The sequence below is a fragment of the Sminthopsis crassicaudata genome, chromosome 3, assembly GCF_048593235.1.
Source record: "Sminthopsis crassicaudata isolate SCR6 chromosome 3, ASM4859323v1, whole genome shotgun sequence".
Lineage (NCBI taxonomy): Eukaryota > Metazoa > Chordata > Mammalia > Dasyuromorphia > Dasyuridae > Sminthopsis > Sminthopsis crassicaudata.
Genome location: NC_133619.1, coordinates 651,626,889 through 651,649,096, shown reverse-complemented (window position 1 = coordinate 651,649,096; position 22,208 = coordinate 651,626,889). Strand labels below are relative to the sequence as shown.

Below are 22,208 nucleotides of genomic sequence, written 5' to 3'. Positions count from 1 at the left end.
ACGCCCCCCAAACTCGTTCATTGGCCGGCGCCACCCCCGCCCCCCGCCCGCCCCGCCGAGGGGAGGGTCTCTCGGGCGCGCCGGGCCCAGTACCACCCCCCCATTGGCTCAAGCTCGCCGTCCGTCAGGCGGCTGTTAAAGGGGCCGCGGCCCCGGGAGTGCAGGGAGGGGGCTGCTGGATTTTGGGGGGAGCGGGGGGGGCGGGGGAGGGGGCAGCTGCGGCCTCACGGGGGGAGCCCGAGCCGGGGCCCAGAGACAGAGACAGCAACCCAGAGACAGAGAGAGACAGAGACGCCGAGACACAGAGACAGCGCCGGGCGGACGGCGAGAGCAGAAGGGAGGGAGGGAAGGAGGGAGGGGAGACTGCGAGACCTCGAGCCGGGGAAGGAGGGAAGGCAGGAAGGCAGGAAGGCGGGGGCCCCTCCCGGCCTCCTCGGGGCTCCCGCCACCCCCGCCCCCGCTGCAGCCCCAGCGCCGCCGCCCGATCAGGTAAGAGACAGAGCCCCGGGGACCCCGGCGTTCTGGTCCCGCGACGTCCCGCAGGGACCCCGGCGTCTCGGCCCCCCCCCCGACGTCCCGCGGGGACCCAGGCGTCCCGGCATCCCGCAAGGACCGGACGGGCGTCCCTTCTCGCCCTGACATCCTTTAGGGATCCAAACATCCCGGCCTCCCCAACATCCCGCAGGGACCCGGGCAGGCGTCCCTACCTGCCCCAGTGTCCCTCTGGGACCCGGGCGTCCAGGCTTCCCTGGGACCTCGCAGGGACCCAGACATGCTGTTCTCCCCAGAATCCGCCGGGGACCCAGACATCCGGGCCCCAGCCCCTGTCCCTTCGGCGAGCAGTGGTCCCTTCCCCCAGCCCCCGCTGGATGGCTCCCCCACTTCCATCTTTCCCTTCTCCCGGACCCTTGCGTCCTGGCTTCCCCCCGGGGCCGCACCCGCCTCATTCATCTCCGCCCATCTTTGGCCAGCGGCCCCATTCTAGAACCCCAACTCGGGCCCTGAGGCGGGATCCTCCGGCCGGTCGCGGGCTCTGGCCTCAGGCCCGCTCTTGGAGCTGTCCATGGTGAAACCGGCTTGCCTAGACCTTCCCGGCCCCCTTTTCCTTCAAGCGCCCGGTCTCTAGGCTTGTCCTGGGCCATCCGGGAGCCAGCCGTCTGGACCGCAGCCACCTGCACCCCCCACCCCCCAGGAAGACAGGAGCCAAAGCCTCCATCCCTCGGCTCCTCGGGGACCCAGGCGTCCCTTCTCCCAGCCCTTTGCCCTCTCGGGAAACTAGGTGTTTTCTCGGGTCTGGTGTGTTAGGGAGGCCCAGCCCCGGGTGTGCAGGGTCTGAGCGTTCCCCTCGGTGGGCTAGGGCCTCACTGGAGCCTTCGTTTCTCCTTCGAGAAAGGCTTTAAAGGGCTGTTTGTGTGCGCCGAAGGGGGGTGCAGAGCCTAAGGGCTGAGCCATATATGTCCGTGTTTTGAATGTGTTCCACCCACTTTCTGTGTTCTAGACTCATCCCTAGCCATATGCTCCGCTTTCTATATGATCCAGCTGTGTGCCATATTCTGGATTTGTCTCAGTCGCATGCTATGTTTTAGCCAGGTCCAGGTCCCGGGTCATGTTCTAGACATCCTAGCTACATCCTGTGTTCCAGGTGTGCCCCAGCTACATGCGTTCTGGGTGCTGGGTCCCAGGCCAGATGCCCGAACGTCCCAAGTTTCTGGGCTGACCTTATGGACTCTAGGCTCCAGAAACCTCCCTCGGGCTGGGCCTTCTGACTCTCACACATCCCTGCTCTTGGGACTGTCCACTTTTCTCAGGCCCGTGCTCGTGTTTACTCCCCGGAAGGGAATGTATACAGGCTCCTTCTTGGTGGTGTTTGGATGGAGAGGGATGAGGAGGAAGAGGATGCCCAATCTAGCTGGCTGAGACCCAGCTGCCACCCCTTGGGGGTTCCTGTCACCCCTCTCGGGAACCCTAGTGGCCATAGCTCCAGCATCCTCAGGGAGCCAAGTATGTGGGGATCCAAACTGCAGGTGGGGCCGAACTGGCCCTTGGCACTCCCCAAACCGGTTGAACTGCTGAAGGAAAGAACAGGGTGAAAGTCTTGGCTTCCTCCACCCTCCTGCCCTCCAACCAGACCCGTCTGACCTGATACCACCACAGGGTGGATAGACAGGCTCACCTCATTCCCCAGGCCACACCCACAGCTCCTGGAAGTTCCTCCCCTTGCTTCATGCCTACTGGGTCCCTGAGGGAGCTGGATACCTGGGAGGGTGAACCTGAAAGGATGGGAGCTGGATTAAGAGGACCTGGGTTCAAATTCTGCCCCAGAGACACTTTTCCACCTGCATGTCCTTCCAGATTTCCAGGAATCACTTGTCTCATTTGTAAAAATGAGATGACCAGACGAGGTGGCCTCTAAGGCCACGATCTCCAGTCCAGGGTGTGAGCTCCACAATCTGATAATCCTGTGAGCTGATCATATTAAACTGTAATCATAATCAATCCACCCTCTTGACCCCCGTGGGTACAGTGGCGCCCCCAAGCTTTCTCCGCCTCCCTCCAAGCCCCTCTTTCTGCATTTATTCCAGCTTCCCACTTCTTCCTCCTCAGTGCCCCCCATTGGTGGGCCTGGCACTGCCACCATGATGTGCGAGGTGATGCCGACCATCAGCGAGGATGCCCGGCGGGGCTCAGCCTTGGGGCCCGAGGAGGCAGGAGGGGCAGCGGGTGGCGAACTGGAGCGGCTCATGGTCACCATGCTCACAGAGAGGGAGCGCCTCCTGGAGACCCTCCGGGAGGCCCAGGATGGACTGGCCACGGCCCAGCTGCGCCTTCGGGAACTGGGTCACGAGAAGGACTCATTGCAACGGCAGCTCAGCATAGCATTGCCCCAGGTAGGGGGAGTCTGGGGGGGGGGAGCCGGCTCCTTGTGGTCTTGGCTAGCTGCGGACGGCTTGGGGCAGAGGGCATTCTCAAGCAAGGACTCCTTGCAAGGCTAACTTGTAAAAAATGGGCACCAGCTCACGTGGAGCCATGGAGTGAGAATCCCTAGAGAATAGTGGGAAGTTCTGACTTTGAGGGAGAAGGACCCGTTAGGATTCTTACAAGGTGCTAAGTCACTGGACCGGATAAGAGGCAATAATTATCTAAATCAAAAGAAAGGGGGAGATGTTAGGATTCTTACAGACCCCAGTGGGACTCCTGGCTCTCCTGACTCCCTGGGAAACCGCAGCCAAGTGCCTTTCTCAGGCAGGAGTTTTCTCAGTTTGAAAATCCAGCGGTTTAGCCAGATTATTTCTAAGTCTCCTCCCTCTGCTCCTGAGCCTATGATCCATGCTAATCAGAGGATAAACCCGGATTATTTTCAGTGACAGCTGAGAAGTAACTTGGCTCGCTGGGTAGAGTTAGCTTCAGTCAAGAGGCTCTGAGTTCAGGGCTTGCCTCTGGGACCGCTGGGCTGCGGGAGCTGCTGGAGGCAGCTCAGCAGAGGCCAGCATTGAGGAGGTGCCCAGCTGCCCGGCTCGGCAGGGAAACCAGAGCCAGGGCACATCCCCAGGACCAGCAGCGCTAAAGAAGGAACAGGAGATGTACTCAGTGTTGCCTAGGACTAAGGGCAGGGGCTCGGCCGCCAAAGACGGAGGGGGGGAGGTGGGGGTCAGTGAGACCTCGCCAGGGTGGGAGGGGCAGCCGGGAGACCACAACCCGGGGCAGCCATCCAGGGCTGCATGAAAAGCCGGCCCATTTGGGCCCAGCCGGGCCGTGGGAGAGTCTGCTCTTGCACGGAGCCCGGGGAGGGGGCAAGCTTAGGCTGGGAGCTAGGGGAGTGGGGGTGGGGCGGCCTGAGGGGGCCCTTCAGACCCCAGGCACTGAACGGGGCGCCCGGCTCTGGACAGGAGTTCGCCGCCCTCACCAAGGAGCTGAACCTGTGCCGGGAGCAGCTGCTGGAGCGGGAGGAGGAGATCGCCGAGCTGAAGGCCGAGCGGAACAACACCCGGGTAGGGCCGCGGGGCACCCCGGGCGGGACTGCGAGGGCAGCCGGGCTCCCCTCCTGAGGGGCGCCCCTGGCCTGACGCCCCCCCCCTCCCGTGTCCTCAGCTGCTGCTGGAGCACCTGGAGTGCCTGGTGTCCCGGCATGAGCGCTCCTTACGCATGACTGTGGTGAAGCGCCAGGCCCAGTCCCCAGCCGGGGTCTCCTCCGAGGTCGAGGTTCTCAAGGCCCTCAAATCTCTGTTCGAGCATCACAAGGCGCTGGACGAGAAGGTGGGCGGGACCCAGGGAGAGCGGGGGGAGGGGCTAGGGGAGCTCGGCCCCGGGGGTGGGGCGGCGCCTAACGGGTGGTACGGGAACAGGAAGCTCCTCCCAGAGGACGGGGAGGGGGCGGGGCCGAATGGAGGGCGTGGCTAATGGCAGCTGGAGCCCCGCCTCCCGCCTCGGAAGCTCCGGCTAAGGGCGGCGCTAAGAAGATGGGGGGCTCGAGAGCGATGCTCCTGGGTCTGGAGGGGGTGGAGAGCCAAGGGGGGCGGAGCCTGACTTCTGTCTGTTCCCCCAATCAGGTGCGCGAGCGGCTCCGACTGGCTCTGGAGCGGGTGGCCGTGCTAGAAGAAGAGCTGGAGCTGAGTGGCCAGGAGGTGGGGGCGGGGCGGGGGTCGGGGCAAAGGGGACCACTCCGCCTGGGATGCTACGGGATTGGGGGGCAGGGGGAAGACGTGGAAAGAAGGAGGCGCCAAGGTCTGACGGGGACTCCCTGACCCCTGCCCCTCTCCCCCAGTCCCTAAATCTGAGGGAGCAGCTGTCCAGGGGCCGGCGTTCCGGACTGGACGAAACAGGGAAAGAATCAGACGGACAGGTGAGGGCTCGCGGGTCACGTAAGAGGCTTCCTTCCCCCAGGGCCACTGGCCTCATCGCCCCCCAGAGACCCCCAGACCCCCTTTGAGAGCCTGCCTGCTAGGGGCCTTCCCTATCTCCACTGAGGTTCTTTCCCCCCATCTTTAGCTCTGTCTCCTCCCCTTCAGTTTCCCTGCCTTCTGGCATCTCTCTTTGGCCTATCTGCTGTCTCTCTCAGAGTTTCTGTCTTGTGTCTCTGCCTCTGTGTGTCTCTGTCTCTCTTGTGTCTCTCCTCTCCGAGCCCCCCTTCCACTTGTCTCTTTCCCAATGACCTTCTCCTCTCTCTCTCATCTACCCCCCCCTTTGGGTCCTCCATGGGCACAGTCTCTAGTGAACGGACTCGTGGGGGAGCCCAACCGCCGGGTGGTGGAGCTGGAAGAGGCCCTGGAGCGACAGCGGGCCGAGACCGGGCAGCTTCGGGAACGCCTGGCTGCCCTTTGCCGCCAGATGGGGCAGCTGGAGGAGGAGCTGGGGGCAGCCCATCGGGAGCTGGGCAAAGCGGAGGAGGCTGGCCTCAAGCTTCAGCGAGACCTCAAGGAGGTGAGTGACGGCCTCCTGTCCCTCCCTCCCAAGGCAGCGGCCGGCGCCGGGCTCAGACACTCCCTGATCCTGGAAGAAGCCCCAAGTCCCCAGTCCGGTGAGCAGAGAGCCACTGTCCGCTTGGTTGTGGTCACTCTTGGCTCCCTCTAGGGGCAGGAAGGGGAGTTACATTTTCCATGATGCTGTAGGTGAGGGATTCAGGGGCACCATTTCCTGGCATCTGCTGGGTCAGGATGCGGTTGGAGTTCAAATCCAGGTTCAGACCCCCCCCAGCTGTGTGACCAAGTCGTTTAACCCTGTTCGCCTGTTTCCTCAACCACAAAATAAGGATTATGTTGTGAAGAGGAGAGGAGATATTCGTCAAGCTCTTGGGGGGGGGGTAGTAGGTGTTTATAAATGCACTTTCCCTGCCTTCTTTTTGCTTCCGGGCCTGGGATTGCATTTCCCCTCGCGAGAGCCCCCGATTCCAAGTCCTGTTCCCTCCGGGGGCATCTTCCAAAGAGAGGGTGGCCATGGCTGAGGCTCCATTTCCCGGGCCGTCCCTCCGCCCACAGGCCCTGGCCCAGAGAGAAGACATGGAAGAGAGGATCACGACATTGGAGAAGCGCTACCTGAGTGCCCAGAGGGAAGCCACCTCGCTCCACGACGCCAACGACAAGCTGGAGAATGAACTAGCCAGCAAAGAGTCTTTGTATCGCCAGGTGGGGGCAGAGCCCACGGGCGGCGCCCCCCTCCCGTCGGAGGCTGGGCTGGGCTTTGGCCGGCAGGAGGGGGTCGGGCCAGGGGCGGGGCCCCTCTAACGCCCTTCACCCCGTTCGCAGAGTGAGGAGAAGGGCCGCCAGCTGGCCGAGTGGCTGGAGGATGCCAAGCAGAAGCTGGCGCAGACGCTGCAGAAGGCGGAAACGCTGCCCGAGATCGAGGCGCAGCTGGCGCAGAGGGTGGCGGCCCTCAGCAAGGTGGGGCCGGGGCTCGGGGGCGGGGTCTCGGGAAGGCCCCGGGCCCACCTGGCCCAGCAGGCAGGGGCACACCACTCCGCCTCTCCCGCTGCAGGCCGAGGAGCGCCACGGGAACTTCGAGGAGCGCCTGAGGCAGCTGGAGGCCCAACTAGAAGAGAAGAACCAGGAGCTGCAGCGGGTGGGTGTCCCGGGCTCCAGGAAGGCTAGAGGAGAGGCCCGACAGCGGGGCCTGGGGAGGGGGCAGGCGGACGGGCTAGAAGAGGGGGCGGGGAGGAGACGGAGGAGGCCGGCAGGCGGAGGCGGTTTTCACCCGCGCCCCCGCTCTCGCCTCTTCTCCAGGCCCGGCAGCGGGAGAAAATGAACGACGAGCACAACAAGCGTCTCTCGGACACGGTGGACAAGCTGCTGAGCGAATCCAATGAGCGGCTGCAGCTGCACCTCAAGGAGCGCATGGGGGCGCTGGAGGAAAAGGTGCCTCCCTCCCTCCCCCCTGCTTGTCCCACGACTCCGCCCCTCCATGAAACCCGCTTGCGACTGGATGCCTTTATCCAGTGCCCCTCCCTTCCCCTCCCCCGTGCCGGGGCCTGGGGCCGCAGAGAGGCGGGGAGGAGAGGCAGCGGGCCGCAAAAAGGCCAGAAGTCCTGCTAACGGCGGGGCCGCGGCCGAAGCTCGGGGCTCCAGGGAGCCTTTTCAGGGAAAGGAGGGAGGCGGAAAGGCACGGGCGAGGAGGAGGAGAATACCAGTATGCAGAGGCAAGGGGGTGGGCTGTGAAACGCTCCGGGCAGAGGCGAGGAGCCCGCTTGGCTGGGGGCTGGCGTGAGGGGAGGAATCAATAAGTCAATAAGGAATCAATAAGGATCAATAAGTCCCCCCCCTCCTTAAAAGGGATTAAACGCCAGTAATTTGTTCCTTGCTCTGGGAGCCCCAGACTTTCCTGAGGGACACGGTCAGACACCAAGGCAGGAAAGTTACCGATTCTAAGTTCTGTGGAGCATGGGTTGGGAGGGAGACAGGCACTCGGGGAGAGTGACAGCTGTGGGGAAGGTGAGAAGGGCTCGGGGCGGCTGAGCTACAGCCACCCCTTGAGGGGGGTGTAAAGATGGGAAAGTCCAGGCAGAGCCTGAGGAGGCGTGAGGGAAGGGCGCCCCCTGCAGACCATCACGGGCCTCAGATCCTTCCCACTCACATCTAGTCTCCCACAGGAGAGAACGGGGATCAGATAACTTCCCCCTCCTATTCCAGGGGTCCCCTCTGCCCCTCTCCCAACCTGTCGCCAGCCCGGGACCCCACGGGTCTTCTCTTGAAGATGTGGGGTGCTGCCCCCTCCCCACCCTTTCCCCGCTGACAATACCCCCAAGGCTTGGAGCCCCCTCCGCCCCCCACGGCTCTCCCTCTTCTTGTCCCCGGCCGACACTCTGCTAGGGTTCCAGATCCCCCGTTAGGGCGTCCCTTCCAGAGAGGTAGGCAAAAGGAGAGGCCCCCACATGCGTCGCCGGCCGAGGTCACGCTCAGAGACCCGGACGTTAACCTTTCCCCCCCAGAACACGCTAAGTGAGGAGATTGCCAGCATGAAGAAACTTCAGGATGAGCTGCTGCTGAACAAGGTAAGATCAGGGGCGGGGCCTAGAGGTGGAGGAAGGGAGAGGCGGGGCCGAGAGGGAAACGGGGAGGGGCTCTCGGGAAAGTGGGAGGGGCCTCGAAGAGTTCCCAGGAGGTTGAACCCTGGGCTGGTCAAAGAAGCTTGGGCAAAAGAAAAGGCGTGGCCTAAGAAAGGGGTGGGGCGACGCGAAGGCTGATGAGATGGACCGGTGGGCGGGGAAAGAAGGGGGAGGGGCTTCGCGCTGAGCCCCGCCTCCGTGCCCCTCAGGAGCAGCTCCTGGCGGAGATGGAGAGGATGCAGATGGAGATCGACCAGCTCCGAGGGCGGCCGCCTTCCTCCTACTCCAGGTGAGTCGGGGCGCTCACTGGATTGGGGCGTGGGAAAGGGCCTCTGAGTCCCGTGGAGACCCCCCAGTGCCCTTCAGGCCTGTCCTCCTTGTTCTGCCCCGTTCCTGCCCCCACTTCGGCTTCCCCGCCAGAGGTCCCGGTGGCAGCCGGAGCGAGGGAGGATTGGGGGCAGCCCCTGGATCCCGGGCATCTCGCGGCCGCGGGGACCCCCGAGCGCTGGCGCGCGCCTCCAGGTCCTAGCCCCAGAGTGTGCTCCGGACGCGGCCAGCGCCCGCGCCCGCGCCCGCTGGCCTGGAGGAGCGGCCTGACTGGCTGGGTCTCCTCCTTATCGCCACAGATCCCTCCCGGGCAGCGCTCTGGAGCTCCGCTACTCCCAGGCCCCGACTCTGCCCTCGGGCGCCCACCTGGACCCCTACGGCGGCCCCGGAGGCCGGGTCGGCAAGAGGGGGGGCCGCTGGCCCGGGACCAAGGACGAGCCGGCCAAGGTCTGAGTCCCGGGGGCTGCTTGGAGGAGGCGACCCTTGCGGGCAAGGGGAGGGGCTAAAGGGAAGCCGAGGCCGCCTCTGAAACCTCCGTCTTTGACCCCCCTCAGCCCCTAGCATTCTGGGAGGCCCAGGTTCCTTTCCTGGATTAGACAGGGAGCCCAGGCTGATGGGGAGGGGGTGCTCAAGTGAGGGGGCGGAGCCCGAGATGACGGACAGCTCCCTTTTCCTCAGGCTCAAGAATGGGCGGAGCGAGTGGCGGGCCGCGAACCTTCTTCGGGGTCCGGGACTGGCTCTGGCGCTGCCTTCGAAGCGGACCTGGAGGGCTCGGACGAGGATGAGCCCGAGGGCCTGTTCGGGCCCGAGCTGCTGTCGCCCAGCGGGCAGGCCGACGTGCAGACCCTGGCCATCATGTTGCAGGAGCAGCTTGAGGCCATCAATAAGGAAATCAAGTGCGAGGCCGGGCTGGGGGTGGGGGTCTGGCTGCTGCTTCCCCCCAGCCCCGCCCTCCTCAGCACGCTGCCTCCAGGAAGCCGGAGGGATTGAGCCCTGACCCTGCACCCCGTGCTCCTCTCTTCCAGGCTTATCCAGGAGGAAAAGGAGACCACGGAGCAGCGGGCGGAGGAGCTGGAGAGCCGGGTGTCTGGCTCCGGCCTGGACTCCCTGGGACGCTACCGGGCCAGCTGCTCCCTCCCGCCTTCCCTGACCACGTCCACCCTGGCTAGCCCTTCCCCACCCAGCTCCGGGCACTCCACCCCCCGCCCTGCCCCACCCAGTCCTGCCCGGGAAGCCCCAGCCAACAGCACTGGCAACGCGGCAGACAAGCCTGTGAGTCCTGGCCCTCTTGGCCCCCAGAATTGCCCGCTGGGGAGGGGTCGTACCGGGAGTGTGACCTCAGAGCTCTGGAACCCACAGTCAGGGACTGGCACTGGAGCGAGGGGAGGCTGGCCTTCCCCCAGATGGGATGCTCTCTGGAGTTTGCCACTTCCCAGGGGGCCCTGTGGCTGAGGCTGGCAAGAAATGGGGTCCACAAAAGTGAAGAGGCTCCCCTCTGAGAGTCAGTGAGTCAGGAGTATGGGGGGGTCACCAACCCCGGAGTCCCATGCCAAACTGATTTCCTACGTCTGTAAGCATGGGAGAGCCCAGGCCCCACAAAAGCAGCCCTCTCCCCTGCTGAGCCTTGAGTGAACCTCCTGCAGTCAGGACAAAGTGACTAGAAAGGCAAAGTCACTTGCCTGGCTTCCCACTCCCAGAGCCTTAGAAGAAAGGGACTGATTAGCCCTGTGCTGACAGAAGGTGCGGGCCCTTGTGCGGGGTCATCAGGCTAGATCCAGAGCCCACCACAAGCTGAGGTCCCTCTCAGTGGGGACTCTTCAGGTCAAGCACCCATGATCCTCAGAGCCAGGAGGTCCCCTCAAATAGGCCCCCTGGGAGACACTGTTGGGCCAGACTGGGAGGAAATGGTTCCTGCAGCTCTAGGACCAGGAAATAGCCACAAAGTTAAAACCCCTTACGTGAGAGCTCCAGTGAACCAGAGTCAGACCTGAGAAGGAGCACTTGAGCCGGGGGTCACCCAGTAAACTCAAATTAGGCTCCTCGGTGGTCCCAGCTCCTACTCTGAGACTAAGGATTCCTTTCTGTCTGCAGAACCATGTGCCCAGGGAGGACGGTGTGGTCCCCGGGGACACTCCACCCCCCACCCCAAGATCTGCTCGCCTTGAAAGGATGACCCAGGCTCTAGCTCTGCAGGCTGGCAGCTCTCTGGAGGATGGGAGCCCTGCACGGCCCAGGTCAGCCACCCTGGGGTCAAGGGAAGGGGATAATTCTGGCACGAGGCTGAGCCCTCTTCCCTCCCCTCCTCATCAGTAATAGTAGAGGGAAGAGCTTGGATTCAGCTCCAAGTGATCGGGCTCCCCTGCTAGGATTCAGATGCTCAGAACCCACTCATTTCTGAGATGTCAGCACAAACTTTCAGAGATGGGGAAACTGAGACCTGAAGGCCAAGAACATATTCAGTCCCCCAGTGAGCCGAGGATAGGAAGAGCTAAGCGCGGCAGGCTCCAGAATAATGCTCCCAGAAGGGATTCATTTATCGTTTCATTCACCAGTCCTTCCGGCACCTACTGGGGACAGAGAGCTGAGCAGGAGTGTTCGTGCTTGGGCTGAAAGACACATTTAGCTAGAAACCCCGGTACAGCTCAGTCTCAGGGTCCTGGGATGAGAGGTTTAGAAGCAAAGATTCAGTGATCATTCCGAGCATCTCGCTCCTCCTCCCAGGCTCCTCTCATTTTACAAGGAAGAAAACTGATCCGGGGAGGGGTCAGGACAGAGCTGGGACTTCAGCTCCGTAAGCCCCATCCCAGAATATGAGACTTGGAGGAACTGTTGAAAACTAGAACAAACACCCATTTTATAGCAATGCAAACTGAGCTTTGGAGAGGTGCAGGGATTTACCTGATGTTACCTGCCAAATCAATGGCAAAGGGGAGACTGGAACCCTTACATCGTAGGTGCTTTTTATTTGGGGGGAAGGAGGGCTGGGCTAAGGGCTGCATTCCTCATACCTCTTTCTCCCCTTCCCAGTGAGGGGGCCCCAGACCCCCTTCATAAAGCCCCCAAGAAGAAGAGTATCAAGTCTTCCATTGGTCGCCTCTTTGGCAAGAAGGAGAAGGGCCGCCTGGGAGGCCCACCTGGAAGAGACGGGCCCTCCCTGGGTAGGTCCAGAAACCTCTGAGAGCTGTTCTTGGGAAGGGTATGGGGAGCAAAGGGGAGCAGTTTCCTAGAGAAGCGAGTCCAAGGCTTTCCTGCCCCCCTTTCTCTGTCCCACAGCTGGAACTCCCTCGGATGAGATGTCCCCCGCTGACCCTCTGGGGCTATCAAAGCTTACAGGGCCTCCTGGAGATAAGGACCGGAGGAACAAGAGAAAGTGAGTGGGGCTTGCACTGGGGCTGGGGGAAGAATGCTGCACTAGACATCCCCTTGGGGGGCTTTGGGTGGGAAAGGAGTAGCTCCTGAGGGTGCGAGGAGGTTGGAAGCCTCAGACTGCCTCATTGATGGGAGCAGGACCCAGGGCAGGTTTCTGGGCAGCAGGAGAGCTGAAGGGAGGGCTTCTCTCTTCTGTATCCTTGAACTCCTCAGGCACGAGCTCTTGGAGGAAGCCTGTCGACAGGGCCTGCCCTTTGCTGCCTGGGATGGACCAACTGTTGTCTCCTGGTTGGAGGTATTGCCCCCCCATCCCCTCCCCCAGATCAGAAAACCCCTGGAAATATAGCCATGAATGTTATGATATTTATATATTATAATGATATCATTATATTAATTGGTTAGCACTAATTAGCATTTCCATGTGTGCATGACAATACAAAATCAAAGGAGAGCCAGTGACTGCCCTGGAGAAACTTACGTTCTAGCAGCAGGAGTGGGAGTTGGAAAGGGCTCGGAAACTGGCCCCTGAACTTCTCCCTCTCTTCCCCCCAACCTCCGCCTCCCTCCTTGTCCACACCTCTGCTCTCTCACTCTTATTCTACCTCCGCCTGTCCCTGTTTTCTGTTCTCTGTCCTCTTGTCTCTGTATCTGCTTCTCCCTGCCATGTGGGGGGTGGCGGGGCCCTCTATCCTTGGGTCTCTCTCTTGCCTGTTTCTGGGTTCCTTCCTCTTGGTCTCTCATCCCTGATTTTGTGTCTCTTTCCCCCCCATTTCTGGTCTCCGCCTCTCTGTCTCTCTCGAATCCTTCTGTTTCTCCCCGGGGGGTAGTTGTGGGTAGGGATGCCAGCCTGGTACGTGGCCGCCTGCCGAGCCAACGTGAAGAGTGGGGCCATCATGGCCAATCTGTCTGACACGGAAATCCAGCGGGAGATTGGCATCAGCAACCCCCTGCACCGACTCAAGCTCCGACTCGCCATCCAAGAAATGGTGTCCCTCACCTCGCCCTCTGCGCCAGCCTCCTCCAGAACGGTGAGCCGGCCTTCGTGCCCACAGGGGCGCTCTGGGGCCCCGGGCCTCCTGTCACCTGCCCTTCCTCCCGCAGAAGAGAAGCTCCCAAGCTCAGCCCTTAGCCCTGATCCCCTCAAAACTGGGAGAGACAAAAGTAGAGACATAGGTCGGAGCAGAGAGACAGAGAAAGGAGGACAAACAGAGACACAGAGAAAAAGACAAAGACACAAAGACAGAGAGATGGAGACAGAGGTCACAGAGAGAGAGGAAAACAGAAGCAGGGACAGAGTGAGAGACAGAGACAGAAAGACAGAGAGATGGAGACAGAGGTCACAGAGAGAGAGGAAAACAGACAGAGAGACACAGAGAGACAGGGACAGAGTGAGAGACAGAGAGACAGAAAAACAGAGAGATGGAGACAGAGAGAGAGAGACAGGGATAGAGTGAGAGACAGAGAGATGGAGACAGAGGACACAGAGAGAGAGGAAAACAGAAGCAGGGACAGAGTGAGAGACAGAGACAGAAAGACAGAGAGATGGAGACAGAGGACACAGAGAGAGAGGAAAACAGAAGCAGGGACAGAGTGAGAGACAGAGACAGAAAGACAGAGAGATGGAGACAGAGGACACAGAGAGAGAGGAAAACAGAAGCAGGGACAGAGTGAGAGGACAGAGAGACACAAAGACAGAGAGATGGAGACAGAGGTCACAGAGAGAGAGGAAAACAGAAGCAGGGACAGAGTGAGAGACAGAGACAGAAAGACAGAGAGATGGAGACAGAGGACACAGAGAGAGAGGAAGAGAGACACAGAGAGACAGGGACAGAGTGAGAGACAGAGAGACATAAAAACAGAGAGATGGAGACAGAGAGAGAGAGACAGGGATAGAGTGAGAGACAGAGAGATGGAGACAGAGGACACAGAGAGAGAGGAAAACAGAAGCAGGGACAGAGTGAGAGACAGAGAGACACAAAGACAGAGAGATGGAGACAGAGGTCACAGAGAGAGAGGAAAACAGACAGAGAGACACAGAGAGACAGGGACAGAGTGAGAGACAGAGAGACAGAAAAACAGAGAGATGGAGACAGAGAGAGAGAGACAGGGATAGAGTGAGAGACAGAGAGATGGAGACAGAGGTCACAGAGAGAGAGGAAAACAGAAGCAGGGACAGAGTGAGAGACAGAGAGACACAAAGACAGAGAGATGGAGACAGAGGTCACAGAGAGAGAGGAAAACAGAGAGACACAGAGAGACAGGGACAGAGTGAGAGACAGAGAGACAGAAAAACAGAGAGATGGAGACAGAGAGAGAGAGAGGCAGGATAGAGTGAGAGACAGAGAGATGGAGACAGAGGACACAGAGAGAGAGAGGAAAACAGAGAGACACAGAGAGACAGGGACAGAGTGAGAGACAGAGAGACACAAAGACAGAGAGATGGAGACAGAGGTCACAGAGAGAGAGGAAAACAGACAGAGACACAGAGAGACGGGGACAGAGTGAGAGACAGAGAGACAGAAAAACAGAGAGATGGAGACAGAGGTCACAGAGAGAGGAAAACAGAAGCAGGGACAGAGAGAGAGACAGAGAGATGGAGACAGAGGTCACAGAGAGAGGAAAACAGAGAGACACAGAGAGACAGGGACAGAGTGAGAGACAGAGAGACACAAAGACAGAGAGATGGACACAGAGAGAGAGAGACAGGGACAGAGTGAGAGACAGAGAGACACAAAGACAGAGAGATGGAGACAGAGGTCACAGAGAGAGAGGAAAACAGAGAGACACAGAGAGACAGGGACAGAGTGAGAGACAGAGAGACACAAAGAGAGATGGAGACAGAGACAGAGAGAGAGACAGAGACAGAGAGGACAGAGAGAAGAGGCAGAGAGTGAGAGACAGAGAGAACAGAGATAGAAACAGAAAGTAGGGAAAAGAGATGGGGGAGAGGACAGAGAAGAGGAAAAGAGAAGAGAAAGACAGAGGGAGAGAAAAGGAGACAGAGGACACAGAGAGAGACAGACAGACAGAACCCCCCCACACACACAGAGAATGGGGGTCCTTGGGAGAGCAGCCTCCTTCCCTCCGGGGACGGTGCAGTCCTCCCCTTTTTAAAGGGAGCATGCTCTATGAGTTGGCCCGTTGACCCTGACAGCAGGAAGGTGGGTGCTGATGTTATTTCATACAGTTGAGGAAGCTGAGGCAGAGGCCGGGTTTCTTTCCCGGGCTCCCACAGCCATACGTGTTTAAGGCCGCATTGGAACTCGGGACTTCCTAAGCCCTGCGCCGCTGGCTGCCCGAGAGCCCCCTGCGGGCTCCGCCCCTCCGGATCTCCCTGCAGCTGGGTTTGTGAAATGAGGGGTTTGGTCCCGCTCAGAACCAAGGGCCCCCGGGCGCAGGCAGAGCCAGAGGGCCCGCGCGGGCACCGGGCATTGCGAGAGGCAGCAGGGGCGAGCTCCGGACCTGGCGCGGGCTCCTAGTGCAGGAGGGGCCGCCCGCCCGGCCCGTGCGCTCAGTGCCGCCCTCCTCCCGCAGTGCACCGGCAACGTCTGGATGACCCACGAGGAGATGGAGTCCCTCACGGCCGCCACTAAGCCGGTGAGTCCACCCAGGAGAGAGGGAGGGCGGGGACAAGGGGAGGCGGAGGGGGAGGGGGAGGAGGAGACCAGTCTCCATCCCGGTCCCTTCTGCGCCGTAACCCGCCCCCTCCCCTTCTTTTGCCCCTCCCCGCGCGCTCCAGGAGCCCAAGGAAATCAGCTGGGAGCAGGTGATCCCGTCTGCGCCTGCGCGCGGACTGCATGGCTCCTCTACCTCCTCCCCGCTCCTGCCCCTGCCTGAGCCGTTCCATTATCATCATGGGCTGGGGAGGGGGGGGGGGGAGAATCGCTCTGGACTGAACCATTGTCATCAGAATCTATGTGCGCCTGCGTTGCCTGTATTACTGCGCCGAGGAAAGTTCCTTGATCTCCGAGGGAGGGGGACGGCTTATTCTGGGTCATTTCACCGCGGGTTGCATGGTGCCTGAGCTCTGGAATGTTCCATTATCATCGCGGGTGGAGGGGGGAAAAAGCGCTGGAGGAACCATCGTCTAGGTTCTCCAGTGTTGGAAAGATGATGAGGACAATCGGAATGGATTAGTTCATTCGATAGTGATCCTTCGTTCTTTCGAGACTGAGACTCAGCCTACCTTTTTTTTATTACTATTATTGTTTATTATTTTTTTCTGGAGTACGAGTTTTGGAAGTGGTGAGGGAAGAAGTGCGGGAGATTTTAGACCAATTGGACTATCCCATTCTACTGATGGGGGGGTCAGTGGACAGTTCTATTAGGTGAAAGGACTTAGCTTAAGGACCTTTCCATTGCCGGAGAGGGGGGAGACTTTGGAAGGTCTCATTGAAGGAGAGGGGGAGATGTTGAGACGTCTCAATATCTCACCCTTATTCCTGAGCTTGTCCACTCCCCCACTCCCACCGGCCCCAGATCCTGGCCTACGGCGACATGAACCACGAATGGGTGGGAAACGACTGGCTGCCCAGCCTGGGGCTGCCCCAGTACCGCAGCTACTTCATGGAATCCTTAGTAGATGCGCGCATGCTCGACCATCTCAACAAGAAAGAACTTCGGGGCCAGCTCAAGATGGTAGACAGCTTCCACAGGTGGGGGCCGGCCTAGGCGTGCCCCTGGGGAGACATTGACCAATGGAAACTAGCTCCTGGGAAATCCCGCCCATGGGGGGAGGGGCAGTGACCCGTGGGAACCTGCGCGGGAAAAGTAGTCTCCAAGACGTGTGTGTGTGTGGGGGGAATACGAGGTCCGAAAGGAGCAGCCTCCTGTAAGTCCCGCCCATGGGGGGAGGGGGCAGTGACGCGTGGGAACCTGCGCGGGAAAAGTAGTCTCCAAGACCAGTGTGTGGGGGGAATACGAGGTCCGAAAGGAGCAGCCTCCTGTAAGTCCCGCCCATGGTGGGGTACAGTGACCAATGGAAAGAGTTGTGCCTTGGCTCCTCCCCCAGTCATAACCTAACTACTCTCCTTACCCTAACTCCCCGTCCCCCTCCCCCAGAGTGAGTCTCCACTACGGGATTATGTGTCTGAAGAGGCTCAACTATGACCGTAAAGACTTGGAACGGAGGCGAGAGGAGAGTCAGAGTCACGTGAGAGGTGCGGCTGGAGGCCTGGGGTTGGAGTTCAGGTCTCAGGCCCCCTCTCAAAGGGGTGGGCTGAGTTAGGGTGAGGCTCGAGGGCGAGGCGCGAGGACGGCGTCGCGGTCAGCGTTCCGGGGTCCCTCCCCCTCCCCTCCCCATGATGAAGTTCAGCCAGCTGGGTAGGGCCAGTGGAATTGATGCTGGCATTCGAGGCTCCGTTTCCCCCCGGGAGTCAGCGATCCTTGTCTCCCCCTCCCACGCCCAGGGGCTGAGAGGGTTGGGTTGGGGTTGGCGTTAAAGGCCCTCTCCCTCCTCAGACGTGATGGTGTGGTCCAATGAGCGGGTGATGGGCTGGGTGTCAGGCCTGGGACTGAAGGAGTTTGCCGGAAACCTGTCCGAGAGCGGCGTGCACGGGGCGCTGCTAGCCCTGGACGAGACCTTCGACTGCTCGGACTTGGCGCTGCTGCTGCAGATCCCGACGCAGAACGCGCAGGTCGGGCGGCTGCCCACCGGGAGGGGGTGCGGACGGGCACGTGGCCGGCCCGAAGGCTGCCGCCCTCCCGCCTCCCGCTCACTGCGCGACGCTCCTCCCGCAGGCCCGGCAGCTGCTCGAGAAGGAGTTTGGCAACCTCATCTCCATGGGCACCGACCGGAGGCTGGACGAGGTAGGGGCGCCGGCTTGGCGCTGGGGGGCAGGGAGCGGGCACTGCCTCGGCCGCCCCTGCTGCAGCCGGCGTGTCTCCCGCAGGACAGCGCCAAGTCTTTCAGCCGATCCCCGTCGTGGCGGAAGATGTTCCGGGAGAAGGACTTGCGCGGGGTCAGCCCGGACTCGGCCGAGATGCTGCCGCCCAACTTCCGCTCGGCGGCTGCCGGAGCCCTGGGCTCGCCGGGCCTCCCCCTGCGCAAGCTGCAGCCGGACGGTGCGTTCTCTACGCTCGGAGGGCGGCGTTTCCCGGTTTAAGAAAACCTTGTTGTTGAAACGCGGGTGTATTCTGGGGAATCACCCCTGAGTGGGGTCGGGGAAATACTTTGGGTAAATCCATGCTGTGGGGCGAGAAAGTCGGGGTAAATAGAATGCCGGGAGCTACTTTTAAATCTTTTTTTACTAGCTTCTCAAGAAAAATGGAGGAGAGGGCCCCGAGCTCTCGGAAGCTCTGTGCTCCCGGGGTGCCCCGGAGGTTCTCGCAAATAGCGACTGCTTAATAAAGTTGCCAGGTGGGAAGGGGCGGGGCGGAGGAAGAATGAATCAGACTGGCTCGCTCCTTCTGATCGCGGCCCTTGCCTCTATTTTAGGCCCTCCTTCTGGGAGTCCGCGGGCAGATGGCGGCGTCTCCGTTCGGACTTACTCCTGTTAGTGCTCAGCCAGGTGAGGGTGCCTTCGGGAGTCCCGGAGCCACGGCTTTCCGAGCTTCCTGACCCGCCCTCCCCCCTCCTTCGGTACAGGTGGGCGCACCCAGGAGAAGCCTCAGTAGGGGGATAAAGGTCTGTCCTGCTCCCCCCTCCAGGAGAATGGACTCGCCTTCGGAAAGGACCGGGTTTGGAGAGACTAGAGGGGCTCTCTGGACTGAACCATTTTGTACAGACCGGGAGGGAGAGGCGTCTCAGCCTCTGGCCAATCCAAGTGAACTGGATTTCGGGAAGGGAGGGGGCAGTTTGGAATCTTCCTCCTCCCTTTTGCTACTTTGTAATTTATTTGTTTCCAGTGAGGGGGGAGGGGATGCAACCCCGCCTCCTCGGGGGCCGCATGCTGGGGGCGGGGAGTGGCCCGACCCCGCTCCTTCCTTTCTACTGTCCTCCCTCTCCCTTCAGACCCTGGGGCCCCAGTCCTCCCGGGCGCCCCACCGCGGGGGACTCGCTGCTACAGGCCCCGCCCCCTCTTCTCTTCCCCCTTCCCCTTCCTTAGGGGAAGGGGAAGGGGAACGTGGAAGCCTCGTTTTCTCTGATTATCTGGGACGCCTCGGTCCCGATTATCCAGGCAGGCATCTATGGGGTGGGGTTTGGGGGCCCCTTTCCCCGTCCGTGTGTCTCGCGTTCCCTGGATCTCGTCCTTCCCTCTCCCTAACCCTTTATTCTGGGAATTGGGATGAAGGGAGAGAAGGAACCCAGGTGTCTCCTCCCTGCCCGGTTCCCGGTCTTCCCTGCGGGCTCCGTTTTTGTTTTTTCCGTTCTGTTCTGGTTCTTTTGTTTATTTTGTTTCGTTTGTTTTTTTGTTTTTGTTTTTTATTTTGCATGGGAGAATCCGCCGGGGCCAGGGCTGGGCAGGGGGTGGACCCCCTCCCAACGGCCCCACCTCAGATGTCAGTGATCTTGGTGAAAGAAAACTGTTTCAAAGACCCCGCCTCCGCTCATTTATTCCTAGGGATCTCTGGATTGGTTCCTTTCCTTCAAGGATCCAGGCAGCCCTTCCCCAGGTCGGGGTTTGGGGGTGGGGGGCCCAGATGATCCTCCCAGCCCAGAATCCCAGAAATCCCTTGCACGCTCCTGCAAGCATCGGATTTATTCAAAATAAATATGTGGGTGGAGCCAGGAGTGGGGGTTGCTGTTTGTCCAAAATTTCATCACGGTTCTGGGGTTTCCACCATCTCGGCCAGAGCCCTGTGGCGGAGGATTAGAGGGAGGTAAGGCCTCGTCCCTGCTCGCCCCCCACCCCCACAAAAGCAGTCCGAGTCACACTATGACTTACTGAAACAGGTTGGATGAGAAGTGGTCCACATAGCCTCCTAAGGACAACAGGCGGGGTGAGCATCTGGACACCTCTGGCCCCAACCCTAGGAAGGCTCCTCTCACGAAACTCCTGGACTGTCTGCCCTCCCTCCCCCCCCCCAAAAGCCCTTGCCCCCAGAAGGTTCCTGGAGAAGCCTATTACTGGCCCCGCCTCCCGGGCAGACTCGCCCGTAGACCGCCCTTTTGGCCCCGCCTCCAGTGAAGCCACGCCCCTGGGGAGCTCCTTCCTAGATCATAGGGAAGATTCCAGGCTCCGTCCCCAGAAAGTTCCTCAGTTTTTTTAGGTCATCTGGTCCCGCCTTCAGGAAGCCCCAGCCCCGCCCTAGGAGGCACCGGTCTCGAATTTCGGGAGGCCTCCCGCCCCCACCCCAGAAGGCTCCTCCCTGGGTCTTTATGGTTCCCTAGGCCCCGCCCCGGACCAATCCGCCCCCAGGGGCTCCTCCCTCGGATTTCAGGTGACTCCCAGGCCCCGCCCCAGGGAGGCTCCTCCCTGGATCTTTAAGGTTCCCCAGGCTCCGCCTCCGGGTCAATCCCGCCCCCAGGAGGCTCCTCCCTTGGATTTCAGAAGCCTGGCCCCGCCCCAAAAGGCTCCTCCCTGGATCTTTATGAGTCCCCCCAGGCCCCGCCTCCGGATCCATCCCACCCCCAGGAGGCTCTTCCCTCGGACTTCAGGAGGCTCCCGCCCCGCCCCCAGGGCAGCCCCAGCCCCAATGCCCTTGCTCACCAGGGGCACAGACGGTCTCGCAGAGCAGAGGGCAGAGATAGCAGAACTGGCAGTGCTGGTGGGAATAGACACAGACAGGGCTGTGAGAGGAGCCCCGGGGCCGGACGGCCTGGGGGCGGGGCGGGGCGGGGGGTGCCTCTGACCTTGCAGTGATCGCAGTGCTCTCCCATGTTTTCCTCGTCGCAGCGGCAGGACTCGCACTCAGTACATCTCTGAGGAGAGGGAGGGGTGTCAGAGGCCGAGGGGCACGAGAGCGGAGCCCGCCTAGGGGCCCCTCGCCCCTCCCCCCCTCGGGCACCTTGCAGAAGCCGCAGTAGTGGCACAGGGAGCCTGGCTGGTACTCCTCTTCCTCGCCATCCTTCTGGCCTGTGAAAAGACGGCACAGATGGGCCCCGCCCTCCCGCTCCCGCTCTCCCCCACCCCGTCACTGGATCACTCACTCTGGCCTCCGGCCTCCTCCTCCTGCTCCTCTTCCTCCTCGCTGTGGTCTTCCAGGCTCTCCTCTGCAGGGGCCCTGCTGCCCGCTTCTTCCCAGCTGTCTCTGGCCTCTGGGGCACCAGCCTCAGTTTCCTCTTCTTGGTCCTCAGGGGGGACCTCGGCCCTCAGGGGCTCCTCCACAGTGGAGACTTCCTCCTGCTCAATCTCCTCCTGGCTTCTCTTAGGGCCTTCCTCCTCCTCCTCCTGGGCTCTGAGCCTCAGGCCTCCCCAGTGTTCTTCCTCCTCTTCCTCCTCCTCCTCCTCCTTCTCTTGGGCTGTGAGCCTCAGGCCTCCCCAGTGTTCTTCCTCCTCTTCCTCCTCCTCCTCCTCCTTCTCTTGGGCTGTGAGCCTCAGGCCTCCCCAGTGTTCTTCCTCCTCTTCCTCCTCCTCCTTCTCCTTCTCTTGGGCTGTAAGCCTCAGGCCTCCCCAGTGCTCCTCCTCCTCCTCCCCCTCCTGAGGGCCAGGCAGTGCCTGGGCCTGCTCAGCAAAGGTGCTGCTGTCTCCTCTTGTGGGCTCCTCCTCATTGTCCCTGGGCCCAGCCTCCTCTTCTGACACTGCTGGACTCTGGGGTCCCCTCCAGTGAGCGGCTTCCTCCTCCTCCTCCTCCTCCTCCTCCTCCTCCTCCTCCTCCTCTTCCTCCTGCCCTTGGGGCCCTCTGCTGCCGCCGGGGCTTCCCCAATGGCTGGGCTCAGTGATAGAGTCTTCCTCCTCCTCCTCCTCCTCCTCCTCCTCCTCCTCCCCTGGGTACTTGGCAGAGACTGGACTAGGGGGCTCCTCTTGCATCGAGTCATCCCTGTGGCTCACTGGGGATCCCCACTCTGCTGACCGGCCTTCTTCCTCCTCATGCCCTGGAGCCCCAAAAGCCTGGTGGCCGAGCTCTGTGGAGGCAGCCTCCTCCTCCTCCTCGGGGGCCCGGGCTCCCCGCTCCTCTGAGGTGCTCCAATCATCCTCATGGCTCTGCCTCTGCTCATAGGAAGCATCTTCCTCTTCCTCTTCTCCGCCCCAGTGCCCGTGCTCCCCGGGCTTGTCCTTAGGGTGGCTGTGCTCAGCCTGCTCTCGCTGGGCCCCCCAGAGGCCAGACTCTGCCGAGGTGTCCTCGTCCTCCCTGTGGTCCTTGGGCGGGGGGGACCACGTGGTGGGGCTGGCTTCCATGCTCAGGCCCTCCCGGGGGGTTCAGGGCCAGGGCTCTGGAGAGGCCGGCGGGGGTCCGGGAGGTGGACAGCAGGAGGAGGAAGAGGACGCATCGGAGACCTGGCCGAAGGGGCGCCATGAGGGTCAGCCGGGCTCCCGCTCTCCGTGGGGCTGCTCTCTCCCCGAGACCCTCCTGTGCCCGGGGCTCGGTGACCAGTGGCCACTGCCTTCCCGGGGCTATCTCCTCCAGGTCCTGATGCCCTCTGAGCTCGGCCTCAGTG

The 22,208-nt window shown here is 61.4% G+C and overlaps 2 protein-coding genes across 8 annotated transcripts; one reads left to right on the top strand and one right to left on the bottom strand.

Moving 5' to 3' along the window:
- Positions 1-395: 395 nt before the first annotated feature.
- PPFIA3 (PTPRF interacting protein alpha 3) lies at positions 396-19,394 on the top strand. 6 transcript variants are annotated; one of them, XM_074308187.1, is made up of 30 exons: positions 396-489; positions 2,583-2,888; positions 3,888-3,989; positions 4,090-4,254; positions 4,548-4,622; positions 4,763-4,840; positions 5,203-5,418; positions 5,973-6,119; positions 6,240-6,374; positions 6,469-6,552; positions 6,714-6,845; positions 7,916-7,978; positions 8,242-8,321; positions 8,659-8,806; positions 9,038-9,255; positions 9,385-9,631; positions 10,451-10,593; positions 11,387-11,517; positions 11,633-11,729; positions 11,942-12,023; positions 12,556-12,756; positions 15,263-15,325; positions 15,468-15,494; positions 16,208-16,383; positions 16,790-16,887; positions 17,189-17,364; positions 17,468-17,536; positions 17,620-17,791; positions 18,165-18,237; positions 18,315-19,204. In XM_074308187.1, the coding sequence occupies exons 2-29, from the start codon at positions 2,637-2,639 to the stop codon at positions 18,224-18,226; spliced, it is 3,639 nt and encodes a 1,212-aa protein (XP_074164288.1). In that variant the 5' UTR covers positions 396-489; positions 2,583-2,636; the 3' UTR covers positions 18,227-18,237; positions 18,315-19,204. The 6 variants fall into 6 exon arrangements, with proteins under 6 accessions (XP_074164288.1, XP_074164286.1, XP_074164289.1 ...); XM_074308185.1 differs by lacking the exon at positions 17,189-17,364 and having other exon boundaries at positions 18,315-19,394; XM_074308188.1 differs by lacking the exon at positions 15,468-15,494.
- HRC (histidine rich calcium binding protein) lies at positions 19,343-22,208 on the bottom strand. Of its 2 annotated transcripts, XM_074308194.1 has the most exons (7): positions 21,337-22,208; positions 20,760-21,048; positions 20,618-20,685; positions 20,463-20,531; positions 20,320-20,374; positions 19,555-19,591; positions 19,343-19,466 (listed from the first exon to the last, which is right to left on the bottom strand). In XM_074308194.1, exons 1-7 carry the CDS (start codon positions 21,946-21,948, stop codon positions 19,430-19,432), a joined length of 1,167 nt encoding a protein of 388 aa, XP_074164295.1. In that variant the 5' UTR covers positions 21,949-22,208; the 3' UTR covers positions 19,343-19,429. The 2 variants fall into 2 exon arrangements, with proteins under 2 accessions (XP_074164295.1, XP_074164294.1); XM_074308193.1 differs by having other exon boundaries at positions 20,760-22,196.

Excerpts from the sequence above, each read along its gene's own strand:
- PPFIA3 (XM_074308185.1), top strand. The coding sequence starts at position 2,637 with ATGATGTGCGAGGTGATGCCGACCATCAGCGAGGATGCCCGGCGGGGC. Across the intron at positions 6,846-7,915 it reads TGGGGGCGCTGGAGGAAAAG|AACACGCTAAGTGAGGAGAT; the intron begins GTGCCTCCCTCC and ends TTTCCCCCCCAG. Across the intron at positions 10,594-11,386 it reads GGGAGCCCTGCACGGCCCAG|TGAGGGGGCCCCAGACCCCC; the intron begins GTCAGCCACCCT and ends TCCCCTTCCCAG.
- HRC (XM_074308193.1), bottom strand. The coding sequence starts at position 21,948 with ATGGAAGCCAGCCCCACCACGTGGTCCCCCCCGCCCAAGGACCACAGG. Across the intron at positions 20,375-20,462 it reads AGCACTGCGATCACTGCAAG|CACTGCCAGTTCTGCTATCT; the intron begins GTCAGAGGCACC and ends TATTCCCACCAG. Across the intron at positions 19,592-20,319 it reads CGAGACCGTCTGTGCCCCTG|GAGGCTATGTGGACCACTTC; the intron begins GTGAGCAAGGGC and ends TGTTGTCCTTAG.